The 17,606-nt window shown below is 40.4% G+C and overlaps 1 protein-coding gene across 4 annotated transcripts in view; it reads right to left on the bottom strand.

The window, feature by feature from the left end:
* Nucleotides 1–17,606, bottom strand: part of SNCAIP (synuclein alpha interacting protein) — a 161,919-nt gene that overhangs the window by 7,218 nt on the left and 137,095 nt on the right. For 3 of the 4 annotated variants that reach the window (XM_061624835.1, XM_061624826.1, XM_061624856.1), the window contains 2 exons: nt 10,267–10,359; nt 4,121–6,706 (listed from right to left, as the gene is read on the bottom strand). In XM_061624835.1, the coding sequence (XP_061480819.1) occupies nt 5,614–6,706; nt 10,267–10,359 (1,186 nt within the window). In that variant the 3' untranslated portion in view covers nt 4,121–5,613. Of the gene's footprint in view, nt 1–4,120; nt 6,707–10,266; nt 10,360–17,606 lie in introns of those variants that run through there. The other variant, XM_061624847.1, reaches the window with a different exon arrangement.

Genomic DNA, 17,606 nt, shown 5'->3' with positions numbered 1-17,606 from the left:
ACTTGCCAAACCCACCATTTCCTCACAAAAACCTAGTTCTCAATCAGCTTATAAATGTCTGACTTAATTTATGTGAGTATATGCAAACTCAGAATTCAATTCTAGCACAGCTGGATAATGAATTACATACATTATACATTCCTAAAATGCCATAGATTTCCCACCCCTCAACTCCTAAAATATTTCCATGGTGGATGCTTAGAGATTGCAGTCATTTCAAACATCACAATAAACTATGGTTTATTGTTATGTGCACAGATAACCATGAGCTGCAGGCTTCAATGTTCTCCCCTTTTCTTTGCATATGGAGGAGATTTAAGTTGCCATTCCAGGTTAGAAGCAAACTCTACTAATTCTATCTGCAAATTAGTAATGGGCTATTTGGCCCAGCGATTTCCACATTTCAAGCGGGGGGCAAAAAGCCCCCTGAAAATTGCATTAATTTGGGGGTGAGGAAATTTTCTGTTGAAGGATAGCCTTACCTTTAAGATGGCTGAGGTTTTTTTCTTTTCTTTCCTTTCTCTTACATAAAAAGCCCCCCCCACACACACACACTGTTACTAGGATGGTCAGGCTTTTTGTGTTTGTGATGGTGGGAGGAAGAGAAATCCTTGTTCACCCCTTATTTAAGGGCAAGTGTACCTCCTGAAATTGTAAGAATTCACACACACCCAAGTCTCTGAAAATTCCCCTTACTTTCCAAGTGGGAACAGGATGTTTCGCCTAGCTGTATAGTTGAGAATAGTGGTGTGGTGACAGTTTGTTAAAATGCCAGGATTTGTTAACAAGTAATGGCTTGAATAAGCCACCATCTGCAGAGTTCAAATGCAGCAACAAAAACACAATTTTTTTTCGTAACAGGAATAGAACCTTTAAATCTCTTCCTCTCATTCTTGAATGGTCAGAGGAGGAAGCATGTGTGCCTGTGGCTTGCATGGTTTGTTGATATACCTAAGCAGGATCCTAGAGTCACAATGTGTATTTCTACACTAGAAATAACAGAATATTCCAAACAAATGAGATAATTTTAAACTTACAAGAAGAGGTAACTTGGTATGCACTTGAGGAGCATCATTAGAACTGTGATCAATATTCAGTTTTCATATTTTTTGGAAGGAAAATCCCACTAATGCAGATATTTGAATACAACTTTAATTGTAAAGTTGCCAATTGAAGATCAAAATATGAACACTCAAATCTTCATTCTACTCCACCCAACAAGTGTTTAGCAAAAGCTGCAATCTTGTGGATAAGGAATTGATTGAGAAGCAGAAAGCAGACAGTAGGAATAAACGGACAGTTCTCCCAATGGAGGGCTGTAGAAAGTGGAGTGCCTCAAGAATCAGTATTGGGACCTGTACTTTTCAACTTGTTCATTAATGACCTAGAATTAGGAGTGAGCAGTGAAGTGGCCAGGTTTGCTGACAACACTAAATTGTTCAGGGTTGTTAAAACAGAAAGGGATTGCGAAGAGCTCTAAAAAGACCTCTCCAAACTGAGTGAATGGGTGGAAAAATGGCAAATGCAATTCAATATAAACAAGTGTAAAATTATGCATATTGGAGCAAAAAATCTTAATTGCACATATACGCTCATGGGGTCTGAACTGGCGGTGACCAACCAGGAGAGAGACCTCGGGGTTGTAGTGGACAGCACGATGAAAATGTCGACCCAGTGTGCGGCAGCTGTGAAAAAGGCAAATTCCATGCTAGGGATAATTAGGAAAGGTATTGAAAATAAAACAGCCGATATCATAATGCCGTTGTATAAATCTATGGTGTGGCCGCATTTGGAATACTGGGTACGGTTCTGGTCGCCTCATCTCAAAAAGGATATTATAGAGTTGGAAAAGGTTCAGAGGAGGGCAACCAGAATGATCAGAGGGATGGAGCAACTCCCTTAGAGAAAAGGCGGGTCAGAGGAGACATGATAGAAGTGTATAAAATTATGTATGGCACTGGGAAAGTGGATAGAGAAAAGTTCTTCTCCCTCTCTCATAATACTAGAACTCGTGGACATTCAAAGAAGCTGAATGTTGGAAGATTCAGGACAGACAAATGGAAGTACTTCTTTACTCAGCGCATAGTTAAACTATGGAATTTGCTCCCACAAGATGCAGTAATGGCCACCAGCTTGGATGGCTTTAAAAGAAGATTAGACAAATTCATGGAGGACAGGGCTATCAATGGCTACTAGCCGTGATGGCTGTGCTGTGCCACCCTAGTCAGAGGCAGCATGCTTCTGAAAACCAGTTGCCGGAAGCCTCAGGAGGGGAGAGTGTTGTTGCACTCGGGTCCTGCTTGCGGGCTTCCCCCAGGCACCTGGTTGGCCACTGTGAGAACAGGATGCTGGACTAGATGGGCCACTGGCCTGATCCAGCAGGCTCTTCTTATGTTCTTATATTAGATGCACTGCATGGTATCCTGTGTTAAGTTATATTTGGAGTAGACCTAATACAATCAGTGCACCTAAGTAGCTTAAGTCTACTGATTTCAATGGGTCTGCTCTCAGTATGACTTACAGAGCAATCCAATGGAAACGGGAAGACGGAGGAAAGGGGGCTGGTGGCGGCAGATCCATCAAGAAGGTCCATGGCATCCATTCTGTGTTTGGGAGCTGCCTGATTGGCTGAATGTGGACTCAGCCAGGAGCTGCGTGCAGGGACTGGACAGTAAAAGCCGGTTCACACGAATACCCCTACCAGGGAGTAAGCACTCTCCACAGAGTTCCATTGTAATCATTTTCTTAGACCAACCTTTTTCCTGGTGTAACTTTGGCCCAGATCAGGACTCGCAGGAGTGCTCTGAACGGGAGTTGGATGTTGCGTAAGTCCCCCCATCAATGCCTCCTCTGGCACACCCCTGGAATGCCCCCTTTTTAGGCCTTCCACTGGCTTCTGCTGGGCTGGACTTCCTCATCAGACCCCGGATCAGCCAGCAGGGTCCTGGTTCTGCCGTGGCTGAGCCAGGATAAGGAGCTTCTGCCGGCAGAGCCTCACTGAGCTGGGACTTTGCTGGCTCAGCCAGAGGTCCACCACATCCAACTCCCCTCAGCCCAGCATAAATATGAGTTGGATTGTACCCTTAGTTGGATATCACCCAGTATATGTTCATGCAAGGGTTACAAAGACTGATTTTGCTCTACCTGATGCTACATCTAAATTAGAAAACTAAATCAAGAGTGAGCAGGACATCAGATCTCTTCTGATCATAAGTCGAGTTTGACTTGGTCTTCTAATAAGAGGAAATTTAATTTAATTTCCATTCTTATGTGGTGTTTGACTTTCATTCAAGACACTGTGTAATGCCAAACTGAACCAAAATGCATTTTTGGATTTATGAGCATTGTATGCACACTTTGTGCTGGAGCCATTAAACTAGTTCAGTTATGGATATTAGCAAAGGGCTATAACAGGGATTTGTTTACCTTTTTTTAAGAGATCAAAATTTCATTTTCTTTTACAGTTGTCATCAATATTTTCATTAGTTTAAGCTGTGAACAATTATAAGCTGCACATGCAATGAGGGGATAATTAAAAAAGTAATAGGAAAGCCAACATTTTCACTCTGCATCAGCACATACCATGCATGGTTACACAGGCGGTGCTCAATCAGCATGCCGGTGGAAAAACTGATGTAGCAATAGTAAGGAGCCTGGGGAAAGTGCAATGCATTTTTCAGTTAAGACCATGCAGCAAGCTTCTCACATGCATAGTAGAGGCATCAATTAAAAGTTACAGTGTATTAGTGAATGCTTTGAAAAATCCACATGCCACAATTCAGCTTCTCAGCAGGCATGTGGATATCAGATGCCTACACAGACTTCTGCATGCAGCAAGGCTGCTTCCATTGCCTTTGAGGAGCTACAGAGTGCTCTCCATACATAACAGGCCTTCTCCTCTCTAGGAGGAAGAAGCTCCTTAGATCATGTCCATAAATCTCATCAGGTAAAAGGAAAATAGTGCTGGTGTCTGGCACTAGTTCACATCTGTGAATCATTATGAAACTATATATATTTGAATGAATGTGCAATTCGGAAGCATGCAAATTGTGCCAAGCATTTTAAAGCAAGTGTGAATGCGCCATCTATGATTTAGAATTCTTATGAAACATTAAAAACATTTTCCACTTTTCATCACTGCTATAAGTGATGCTTTTTTATTTCTTTCCCAGTTGTTTGATCTCCATATATGAATTATGCAAACGATATGGACAAATATATTTCTTCTTCTTCTAGTACACTTTGTTATAGCTGGTTTCAACATAAGCCTTTAATAAGAGGGCTTGATTAAGAAGTAGGATGCTTGCAGTTAAATGGCAGTTCAGCTATAGGAGTTCATCTGTAGGCTTAAATCTTTGGTGCTGCATAGCTAAAAGCAAACTGAACTGTCTGCCATATTCTAGATTAGCCTTTATTTGAATTTTCTTTTATATGAATGGCAATCATGTTTTCTTTTAATAATACATTAAAATACAATCCTCTCACTTATTGTATCAAACTTGGCCTCCAAGACCACAGTCCAACTGCTTTGTTCCCACTCCTTATCTCTTGGCCTTTGAACCCTTCTGTGTTCCTGCACAGAAGGATTTACCAATCTTTGTTGTAACCTATTCCCAATCTTATGCTAACTTCTTTCAGCCCCAAGGCAGAAATCTGCTTGGGTGTATGCTACCATGTCAGATCAACATAAACTAATAATCCAACATTACAGTCTAGTTCCACAAGTTCCAGAATTTCTCTAAGTATTTCCCCTGGTAGCCATCACTCCTATCATACTGCTGATGACCAACTGGTGAGCCTTTCATGTAGAGTGACTCACTGTATGCTTAGGACAAATTTCTCCTTGCCACCACAAATATTGAAAGAGAAAGATTTGCACTGGCATGGAGAAAATCACCCCAATCCTATGGTAAGCCAATCCACATGAATGGCTTACCACATAATAATAGATGCCAGGTGGAGCACTTCAGTAAGAAGGTCTGAACTTAACACCTTGCTTGGATCCCTTGGTTTTGGAATGAGTACTGGTACTATTTATTTTGGAATAAGTACTGGTAGAATCTTTCATAGATTCTAATCTTATAGTCTGACTCTGTTCCTATTTCTGGATATATCCAATCCACATATTGGATTTGATATATACAAGATTTCCCTCCTTATCTTTCAGTCTACTTTTTTTTGGTAATTTAGAAAGTATTTGCATGGGAACAACTTCTTCTCTGAATTCAGCATCAAATCACAATTGTGGGAGATATTCCTGAAAAGAGCGAAGTGCAAAGTGACATAGGATAACTCTAGCTTGACTATCTATGTGGACAGCAGAGCACAAGCTGGCTTTGCCACTATCCTTACCATCCATGCAGGGACAAGTTCACCTCAGGGCTCATGTAGCTTGCTTGCAGGGACTGGATGCATAGAACACAGCTAATCCCTGAAAAGCTCGATCAGACATCCTCATGTTACACTCAGGAATTTTATTATCTCCTTCCAGATGCTCCCACATTACCCTTTCCCTGTCTTAAGGCATTTCAGCGGGGATGTGTTTATGTTTGTTTAAGGGAGTTGTGTGTATATTGTTATTTTAAGCAAAAAAAACCATTTTAGAATTCTTCATTAATTAAAATTCAAAAAGATCCCCTCAGCCCCATCATCACTCACTGGCTTATTTTTTCCTTTTGCAGAAGTTGCTGAATTTCCTTTGCTATCTGTGGCTTTCCTTCCTAATGAGGTAAAGGGTGATGAGGTCTTGAGTAGGCTTGCAGTTTGATAGTTATTATTATTGTTCTGGTTGCCACTCAGTGTTTCCATTATGGATCGAAATGTTCCAAATGGCCGTTTCTGCTGGTCCCCAGATTCAGCATTGGATGGAGGACGTTGAAGGGCTTTACTCCGCTCTTTGTCCCTTTCCCCATTTAAACCAGTCTCTGTTTGTTCCACCTGCACCACAGGCTCCTCAAATGTCACTCTGAGTTTTAAATTCTGGGCAGTTCTGCGCTTTGAAGATGGAGATTTGAGTGCACTCTTGGGACTTGTGGCCACTTTGTGAGTAATGGTGGTATCAGGGCTTGGCTGGTAGGTATCTCCCACGACTTGACTCTGAGATATAGCCCCAGTTTGATACTGGCATTCATTATCAGGATCACTACTTTCAGAAGTGGGAGAAGGGCTATTACCATCCACAGATTTTGAGGCTTTAATTCCAAAAGGGAACCGGCGACCAGAGGCTAAAGTGTGTTTCTTAATCATCAGATGCAAATTCTCAGTGCTTTCAGTGTTTTCCACTATGGGGTGTGGCCTTGGCTTATCAGTTCTGTTCACAGGGGTGTTCTTCTGGTCTTCTGAATTATTTGAATCTGTATCAGACTCACTGAGGGATCGCTGCATTAGATGCTTCAGTCTTGCTAACTTCAATTCTTTTTTTTCCAGGGGAACCTTCTTTATATTCTTGGAGGCATGAACATCCTGAAATTCTAGTGATAGCTTTTCCTGCATGCAAACATTTTCAGATATTTCTTTCCCCAGCAGCTGGCGCAGAATTTTATCAGAGTCCTCATCTTTCATCTTGGGCCGATTGTGGTGTGGACTTCCCACACTGCCAAAAATCTGCATCCCATCATGGGCGTTCAATTTACTTTTCGGTATAGACGAATCATCTGTATCAGATGGTTTCCACTGAAGCTTGCCAGAAGTGGGTGATGATGGTGAACTTCAATGGGGAATTAAAAACAAAAAACATTCAGTACAGGCGGCCGCAACCAAAGTTATACATACATATAGTGCAATATTGATATTTCCATTGCATATATTTATCTGAGCATCCTACAGCATTTTTCTTTACTTTTATCCATGTGGAATGTATTATGGAGTCACACTATTGACTCCATAGTTAAGAATATAAATCTGTTTCCAGGCTAAGCTTGATCCATTATTTCCTTTCTTTGTTAATCTCCACAGAAAGATTTTCTATTAAAGATTTACATTAGAAATTGCTCAAAAGAGTGTCTGATAATAGTTTGGGGAAAAACTGGAATAAGTAAAATATACTTGGATCTTTTACCATATATATATATAACAACCCAAATCTTGTTTTGGCATATTCTGAAAATAAAATCTGAAATTCTATTTTATTATCATCAATGCAGGTTTTGAATTCATGATAATGATAAGGAATAATCAGGCCCTCATGCCAAGAGTTTATAACCCACATTTTGACATTGGAAAAAACCACAGAGAGAAGGAACAAGGAGAGACAAAGATAACAGGATAATTGTAGGAATAGGATTCTGCACTAAGACTACAGAAACTGTCTGGGTTGGATCCAGACTTCCAATGATCAGAGTTTCAATCACACAATACTCCACTGGAGCAAGGGGGGGGAGAGGTGAATGCCATAGATCCTTCCTTCCTGCAGTACCCCCCCCCAAAAAAAATCTGCTACAGAGGGTTGGGGGACTCTCCAGAGTGTGTAAGATGGCACTGGTGGTGGCAGGGTGAAGGGGGAAATTGGCAATAATTACTTTCCAGTCTTCTTCCACTGGGAACATCCACTGAATCGGAGTCCCTTCTGTTTTTTGGAAGAGACAGTATGGAGCCACTCTTTATGTATAGCATGGAGGTTAACTTTACAAGGTTAACAAAAAAGGTTGAGGTGGTTTGCAAAAGAATGTTGATAACCATGATGAAGTGGGCGAGTATTCAAGATTAATATGGACAATAGCAATCTACCAAGTTTTACTATGGAATAGTTCTACTGATATTAATGAAGCAATTCTGGCATAGAAGGCACATGGACTTGCAGATGGAGTGGTGTACTGTTTAAAACCTTGGTGTCCAACACAGTTGCCACTTACTACATGAGACAAAATGGCTATTGACATGTGGCAAATTGGTGCTTTACTTCTACCACCTTTAAAAAAAAAAACACCATAGGTGTACATGTATCTGTTCAAAAAGTGTCCACCCTCTGCCCTTAACACTTTTCTGATTTTGAAAAGTACAGAATTGTTTTTGAATTCATGCAAAATCCATTTCACTTTGACATCTACAATTCTCAACTGTCTCAAGAGCTTGTGAGACGTCTTTCTTTGGAGAGGCACTTTTTTGAGACACGTGTGCTTTTACTTCAAAGCATTCAATACTTCAAAGATGATTCAATTGTTATGATATTGACTCATATTTTAAATCAAAATAAGTTCATGGTTCTAAATGCAGTTGTTCCAAAACCATTTTCAATTTTTGGTTCAATGCAGCTCTCTGAATCAACTTTTTCTGTGGTAAAAATGGTGAAATCAAAATATAGATCACAGATAATGGTCAAAAATTTGGAGGTGGAGTTGTGATGTATTGAATTTATGCCCAATTTTCCTGAACTACTTAATGAAAAGATATGTCAGATTTCTCACTAATTCTATCAGTAAATAATTCAAAACATTACTGTGTATTTTTCTGCCCTCAAAACTCAGTTAATTTTTTTCATCATGTGGTAAAAATGTTGACACATTCACCACATTTTTGGCAAATATGAAAAACTATTGGACACTGCTAGTTTATAAGATGGCAAAAAAGGTAAAAAAAACCCTCCTCTGTCTGACAGGTTGCATGGTGGCAGAATCACAGGTTTCATCAGAAGTTTTAGATAAAACTAGTAGACAAGCAATTTTATATACAGTTAAGGGAAATGTGTTCAAGCGAAGCTGATGATACTCGGATGCTCCTATTCTAATCCTATTATTTCAATATTATTACATCTAAGTAGAGGTGCTTAAGACTGCAGCTGATATTCAAAAAATGCAATTTCAGAAATAACTGAACAGATAATTCAATTATGTTTACATTTTCTAAATTTGAACAATGGATTCATGAATACTTAAGACAGGAATGAATAAGGGAAGGAGAAGGAGAAAGGGAAGGAGAGTAAGGAAGCCGAGGACCGTTTCCCTTCTGTAAACACTGCCAGCACAGTATTTAATCTGCCCCCGTGATCATATAGACAGAAAATTCCCTTTAAAGAAAATACAAATGATGCTAAGAAGCCAAATGCCAGGCCAGGTGCCACATCCCATGCTGGAATGCTTATTAATGGACATGCATAATTCAAGTGAAACAATCGAGGTTCACATTTCTAACTTCCCACTTTAAATAGGGCAAGGACCACTTGATCCATCAAAGTCAGTATTACGTCTCCAGTTCAAATCTCAGCTCAACTTTAAATTCACTGGGTGCCCTCAACAAGCTACTATCGCTCAGCCTCAGCCCCCATCCTCTTCTGTAATATAATAATGCTTTTATATATTTAAAATATAATGATACAAGGCTCTTGTAAGGATTACTGAGATGAAACATGTGATGTACTTTGATCACTTAGGAGAAATGGTATTAAATATTAAGTAATGACTGGTACAGCTTTTGCAGCCTTTACTGGAATCAGTGAATCGTTTGTTTGAGAAACTACACCAGCTTCTTAACAGAAACTGCTTTGTGGCTATAATCCTGCACTGCATTACTCACCAGTTCCAAGCACGGGAAGTAAGTATATGTGAAGTATACTGGATTGCCCCTTGTAATCCCAAAGCAGTGGGGATCACATTCTGCACATTTTTCAGTGTGTTTGTTAAATAAATTTACTTTCATGCTTCTTATTGTAAGTTATATTTATGTCTTTGCCACACAATGCTCCAAAGAGTGTGGCCCAACTCACATGGGAAATCTGCAGCAGGGACAGAAATTATTATTGCTGCTCCTTAGCCAATGGAAGTTTTTATTCCTCTATTGAGTTGAGGTCAAGTAGCTTCTGAAGTTAAAATACTGAAATGTATAATTATACCTATGCTTTTGGTGCTATTTATATTAGAGAGTGAAGACAAGTCACCTTTATGGCACACAGATACTGCGTCTACCTGCCAAGCTTATTTTGCCAGCAAAAGCCTTTATGAATTACTGAGAGTGTAAGATTACAATGGGCCACCATACGGACAGGTTTTAGAAGTTCACAAGATGTTTCCTGTGATGTCTATGAGTCATCTAAAGGTTCCACAATAAATCATACTGAACAATGTAGGATAGTTAATTTCATTTAAACTCTCAAAGTCCAGCATTTACACCTGCCAAATTAAAAAGGTATGATTTCCATCATATGACATTTTGCTTTTTATTCTTTCACAGCGTAAATGACTGTATCTTTAGCTGGAGCTTGACCTTCTCATGCAATAACTATGAAAAGAGTCCAATTCAAACTACATTGGAATTCACTCCAGTTGGTCTAGTTACCTTGGGGATGTTGGCAGTGACTTGCTCTCTGATCTCTGTATTTCCAGAAGTTGCTGGAGTTGGTTCTGTAATGTCACACGTTCTACCGTCTGCCTGAAAAGAAATATTAAATTGTTAAACCCACTTTTTCCTTAAGAGAAAAACTGTCAGTGGATGCACTAAAAGAGAAATGATAGTTTTCACTCAACATCACCGAGACAAAAGCTCCGTATTTATAATTTAAAAGTTGCACAAAAATAGCGCATACAAATACTAAAACGAACAAAGGAGGTCTCTGTTCCACAAATTGCTTCTAATCCCTGTGGAAACACTGTGATCACTCTATTGTACCTTCTGAAAGATGCCTGCCTTGTATACATTATTTATTACTAGCAGTGAATCTGGTGTAAGTTGCAAGCTTAGAATCCTAAGGAGCAGTTGCTGGAGCTGTGGGACTCACAACAATTAGCTTACCTTTGTCCAATTAAAACTGAACTCTCAGCAAACTTGAAATTAGTTCCCTATAACTTTCTCTTGCCTGCAAATGGGAAGGAAAATTGGGGCAAGCTACCTCCTGAAGTTTTTTCTGAAGAACACTGTCTGCTTGTTAAGAGCAAATAACACTAAATAGATGGTAAGGATAGCTGGGGCTTATGGATCAGAGCTAAAAGGAGACAAGCAGTATATTTTATACTAAAGGATGGAGTGCATAGAGTTCCTTTGTACTTACAGAAATGTGGAAATATCAGTGTTCTCTGTTTCGACTGTAGCCATTCCCGCAAATGAACCTTTGCATTTTCCACATTTATAGTTTAAGGATCAAACTTTCATTAGTTAGAATACACACTCACTTTTAAATGGGTTCTGTTTTGGTTTTTATCCCACATGGTCAATGCTCAAAATGATACATTCAAAGAATCAGCAGTAAAGAATCCCTGGGTGAGTTATAACTTTTCTCTTCTATACACGGAATTAAGGCGGAAGGAAATCGAAATAGCTTATCTTTGTTTTTATTGCAAAAAGCTGGCCTGGAATTGAGAATTATAAAGATACAAACGGATGAGAGATATCTAATCTGAGGAGAAAATTTTTGATTTATATGAACTTTTGAGTATTATATGTCTGGGACTATTTTTTCTGGTCTACTTCATTTTGACGAATCTGCTTGTTCTTTATGCCACTAACTATTTGGATGCTGTGAACTAAATTTGTTTTGCATTCTTGGACACATAAGAGATAAGGCAGTTTGTGCTGTCTACATTATGATGTCATCAGGTTTGGAATATTAACTCCTTTGTTGCTGGAAAAAGAAATAAATTGCTCTTTGCTTGGGAATAGTGCTATATTGGAAATTGAAGGGTTTTTTCCTTCTTCTTGGTTTTAAAAATGACAATTAAGAAAGTGGCTGAGACCCTGGAAGTAAGTATGTTTCAGAAAATAATGGATGAGATTGAGATAACGAAACAAGAACTTAGACATGGCAAACAAGAGATGAAAATTGAATTTGGCAAAATGAAGCAGGAGCTGAAAGAAATAGGGGATTTTATGAGAGAGGAGGTTGATGAGATCAGACATATAACTAGACAAGCAATAGAAGAAGAAAGAAAAATTAAAGGGAAGATGCAAGTCCTGGAGATTGGAACAGATATATCAAATGTGGAACTGGAAAAAGATTTGGAGTTTATGGACCTTAGAGATAAAGATTACTGTTTGGAATTCAGCGTTGTCCCTGAAGAAATTGATGAAGATATCAGAGATAAAGCTATCAATGTTTCGAAAAAAATTCTGGACTGGAATGATGTGATGGAGCTTGAAATAGAGAAAATTTATAGAATTAATTACAGATATGTGACAATGGAAAAACTCTCAAGAGATGTGCTAGTACATTTCGTAAAAAAGAGGAACAGAGATATGACTTTACAACAACATTTCAGTAACACATTCAGAATTGATGGCAAGGAAATATTTGTGAGGAAGGAAATTCCCATCAGACTCTTATTATATGACTATGACTATGACAGCAAGATTATTATGGATGCAAGGATGGAAGATGGAATTAACACTGATAATGGAAGAATGGCTATTGAAATTACTGGACCTAGCAGACTTGATGAGATGGATTAATCGACATGTTTATTTGGAGAAAAATCGATGGATATATTTCTCAAGGACTGGAAACCTCTCTTTGACTTTTTGCGGAAAGAATAAAGTGATGTTAATGAGATTTGATGATTAATTAAGATAACTACCGGAGGAAAGTGATTTTGTAATATATTAAGAGACAGGTTTGTTATATATTATAGACCTATAACTGATCTGCGACAAATCGGAAGTCAACATTTTATTTTATTGTATTAGTTATTAATTTGTTTTTGTTTTGTTTTTTGTTTTTTGAAACTTTGAATAAAAAAAAATTAATGAAAAAATGATACATTCAAAATGAAAAAACTAATAATTATGAAAAATCCTTTTTGTTTTGAGGCTAGCTCCTCATTTGATAGTTTAGGGGATTCACTTAAGCTTAGGTGGACCCAGTCTAGGTCTATTTCAGTCATAGCCACTTGAGGAGGTAGAGCAGAGTATCCAAAGATAAAATTGCCTGGGCATTCATCATAGCAGACAGAAAGCTGTTTAAATAGATTCCATCCTCTGCTCATTTGTTTGCTTTATCGCATCACTCTAAGACTATAGATACAGACTAAGATGCATCCAAACTCAGAAGAAGGCAATGGTAAATCACCTCTGAATACCTCTTACCACGAAAACCCTATGAACAGAGTATCCAAAATGCAACATGAGATACTGCTGCAAGATGAGACCTCCAGGTAAGAAGGCACTCACCAGGCTACTGGGGAAGAACAAAGGACAACTATGAGTAGCGCTGTGACTAATGACGCAGCTGGGTCAAAGCTGAAAGGAAGCCCAGAGGCTGATGTGCACAGATGCGAAAGGAGAGTCCAGAGTTGAACGACGCACACAATAGGAACATGGAATGTGAGAAGCATGAACCAGGGAAAGTTACAAATTGTCAAGCAAGAAACTGAATGTATCAACATTATAATACTTGGCATGAGTGAACTAAAATGGATGGAAATGGGACATTTTCAGTCAGGCGACTACAAAATATTTTATGCAGGAAATGAGAAATTAAGAAGAAACATTTTTGAGCAACCAAAAAGACTGTACATGTGGACATCACCAAATGGTCAATATAGGAATCAAATTAATTATATAACTTGTAGCAGAAGATGGAGAAGTTCCATACTTTCTGTGTCACAAAAAACATCTATCATCCATGATATGATTTTGGATGAATGCGCAGACCTGGTGTGTGTCACGGAAACTTGGCTGGACGAGGCCTCAGCTCCCATTCTTGAGGCCATGTGTCTGCCAGGTTTCCGCTACGCACAGCAGCCGAGGGTGGGAAGGCGGGGAGGGGGTGTGGCAGTCATTTATCGGGAATCTTTGGTTTTTACCAGACCTCCGCTCCTGAGGACCAAGTTTGTTGATTGCATGTACTGGAGGTTGGGCCCGAAGGGCAGTTTAGGGATCCTGCTTGTGTACCGACCGCCCCGTCCTGAGAGAGGAGGGAAGTGTTCTGAAGTTGGGGGCTATTTCTTCTACCCCTGTGTCATGGTCAGATCACTATCTGGTGAATATAGACTTCTCGATGCCACACGCCCTCTGCGGGGGTAAAGGACCTATTAGAATGGTCCGCCCCAGGCGCTTGATGGATCCAGATGGATTCCTGACTGCGCTTGGGGAATTGGAACCTGCTGAAGGTCGCTCGGTTGAAACCCTGGTGATGGAGTGGAATGAGGGGATCACTAGGGCATTGGACCGGGTTGCCCCGAAACGTCCTCTCCCCCTGAACAGAACTCAGATAGCACCATGGTATACACCCCGGTTGCGTAATCTGAGGCGAGAGGTGAGACGACTAGAACGCCGGTGGCGGAAATCTCGCTTCGAAGGTGCTCGGACACAGGTCAGAGCAGCAGTAGCTGCCTACCAGGTGGCAGTAAAGGTGACAAAGAAAGAGTTCTTTGCTGCCTCTATTGCATCCACAGAGTGCTGTCCCAGGAGGTTGTTCCAAGTGGTCCGAAGCCTGGTCGGTCCAGTTGCTCAGGAACCCTTGGAGCATTCTAAGACCTCCTGTGACAAATTGGCAAAGCACTTTGCTGATAAAATCGAACACCTAAGGAGCTCGATTCCGTACGCCGTGGATGCAGTGAATGAACCAGAGTTGACCACTTGCAATCCGGTCCAGTGGGATCGGTTTCAGCCTCTCCCTTCTGAGGAAGTGGACAAGGTGCTTTCATCTGTGAAGCCTACCACTTGTCTGATTGATCCTTGCCCATCATGGCTCCTTGTGAATTGCAAGGAGAAACTGGGCGAAGGGATTAGGGCGGTGGTAAACGCATCCTTAGCTGAGGGTGTAATGCCACTGGCCCTCAAGGAGGCAATTATAAAGCCTATCTTAAAGAAGTCCTCCTTGGATCCCCAAGTTTTGAACAACTTTCGCCCAGTTTCGAATATGCCATTTTTGGGCAAGATCATTGAGCGAGTGGTGGCTGACCAATTGTCAGCACACTTGGATGAAACGGATTATCTGGATCCATACCAATCAGGTTTCAGGACTGGACATGGAACTGAAACAGCCTTGGTCGCTCTGGTGGATGATATGAGGAGGGCATTAGATAGGGGAGAATTCACCTTTCTTGTCCTCCTGGATCTTTCAGCGGCTTTTGATACCGTTGACCACGGTATCCTGTTGGATCGCCTGGAAGGACTGGGAATAGGAGGGACTGTTCTATGGTGGTTCCATTCCTTTCTCTCTGACAGGCATCAACAGGTAGCATTGGGAGATGAGGTTTCAGACACTTGGCCTCTCACTTGTGGAGTGCCACAGGGTTCTATCCTCTCTCCCATGCTATTCAACATCTATATGAAGCCGCTGGGATCCATCATCAGGAGATTTGGGCTGCGGTGTCACCAATATGCAGATGACACTCAGCTCTATCTCTCGTTTAAGTCCTCACCAGAGTTGGCTGTGGAGACCATGTCCAAGTGCTTGGAATCCGTGAGTGGATGGATGAGAAGGAACAGGCTGAAGCTAAATCCTGACAAGACCGAGGTGCTGCTTGTGGGAGACAGAGGAAGGTTGGGTCCTGTTGACCTGAGGTTTAATGGGGTACAATTACCCCTGAAGGACCAGGTCCGCAGCCTTGGGGTTGTTCTTGATTCCAGGCTGTCCATGGAGGCTCAGATTTCGGCAGTGAGCCGGGCAGCCTGGTACCAATTACACCTCATACGTAGGCTGCAACCCTACCTCCCTGTTCATCAGCTCCCACTGGTAGTACATGCCCTGGTCACCTCTCGATTAGACTACTGCAATGCGCTCTACGTGGGGTTACCCTTGAAAACGGTCTGGACACTTCAACTGGTACAGAATGCGGCGGCTTGTTTACTTACAAACAGTCGTCGCTGTGATCATATTACGCCAGTATTATTCAATCTACACTGGCTTCCAGTAGTTTTCCGGGCCCAATTCAAGGTGTTGGTGTTAACCTTTAAATCCCTATACAGTTTCGGCCCAGTTTATCTGAAGGAGCACCTCCAGAATCACCAATTATGCCGCCCGACAAGATCAGCCACGCAGGGCCTTCTCTCAATCCCACCAACAAAAGCAGCTAGGTTGGTGGGGACTAGAGAGAGGGCTTTTTCGGTGGTGGCCCCCACTCTCTGGAATTCCCTCCCGTTCGATCTTCGGCATGCCCCTTCCCTGGATACCTTCCGCCGAGCCTTAAAAACGTGGCTGTTTGGACAGGCCTTTGGGACCACCGGGATGGGCTAATTACATACTGAATGCCCGTTGTTGTGTACTGTATATGTTGTTATTTTTGTTACTGCTGATTATATTGTATTTTATTGTAATTACTGTATTTTATTGTATTTTATTGAAATTAATATGTACATCGCCTAGAGTGGCTTCGGCCAGATAGGCGACCTAAAAATTAAATTTACATTTACATTTACTTTCTGCAAAAACAAGACTAGGAGCAGACTGCAGTACAGATCATGAACTGGTAATATCTAAAACCAGAGTTAAGCTAAAGAACAACAAAACGATCATAATGCCAAAATACAATTTAAATAACATCCCAGAAGAATATAAAGATCAAATTCACTAATAGGCAAAAAACCTTGCGGTTTAAGAATGTACCTATAGCTCACAGATATTTCTATCAAACTTTAAAAAGCAGGGAAATTGGGCAGCTATAGTAAATGCACCAGGGGAGCAGGAGACCTGACCTCCTCTCTGACTGCCCTACAAATTTGTCAAAATGCAAACACAATTTGGGTTGGTCTTTCACAGTCCAATCGACTTCCTGTGTAGCTCGGAAGAATTTCGTAACGTTCCTCTGAGCATATGGTGAGTGGTAGCAAAACCTGCCATCTCCAAAGATGGAGAATTATATTTTCGTATGTTTGTTTGTGTTCTTCTTATTTTGCTTCTTTCCTGTGTTACTAATGTTTCTACATAGAATCTAATCTAGAAAATTTTATTTCCCTCATTATTAATCCTAGAAATCTGTGTCAAATTTATTTTTTATTAAATGCAAAGCCTTTTTATTGGTCAGTGTCATACGATGGTGAAGACAGCCTTTTGTGTTTCAAATTGGAGGTTATGTTCTATTTCTATTTTGGGTGCATTAACAGTTGAATCTGAAACTGCAGTTTGATGTAAAATCAGACATTACAATATGTTGCTACTTCAGCAATGACTCTAGCTGTAGGAAAAAAGAGGATCATGTTTTCAGCCTGCTATGTTTACACCACTTCATTTAAGGCAAGGTGGGCTCGGTCAATTAAAAACATAGAGCACACCTAGAATTTTGCTAGAATATATTTCACCTCCCACTGTTTTATCTTGTGCAAATTGACACATTCCTGATGTCCACTGGAAACTATTCTGCAGAATAGTCAGTGGAATTATTCTACAATTATTTCTGGATTTTTTAAGTGTAAATTTTGCAAAGTGTTGCTGTACTGCACATATTCACAGAAACAAAACAACATGATTTCCTATCGGAAACTTCATTAAAATTGCAAAGTAAATCAGACATATTTAAAGTGACTATCTGAACTATATCAACTGTCTTAATAATGTTGCTTCCTCCCTGCAAAAACAAGATCAGCACAATACGTCTTGTTTCTATTATTTGGGCTGATTGCAGGTGTTGCCACCACTCACCATATGATCAAAGGCACATGTTACCAAATTCTTCCAAGCTACACAGGAAGTGGATTGGACTGTGAAAGACCAACCCAAATGGTGTTTGTATTTTGACAAATTTGTA

Source organism: Rhineura floridana, chromosome 1, assembly GCF_030035675.1.
Source record: "Rhineura floridana isolate rRhiFlo1 chromosome 1, rRhiFlo1.hap2, whole genome shotgun sequence".
NCBI classification, from domain to species: domain Eukaryota; kingdom Metazoa; phylum Chordata; class Lepidosauria; order Squamata; family Rhineuridae; genus Rhineura; species Rhineura floridana.
Note: the sequence above shows the minus strand (reverse complement) of the source record. Positions and strands in the feature narration are given on the sequence as shown.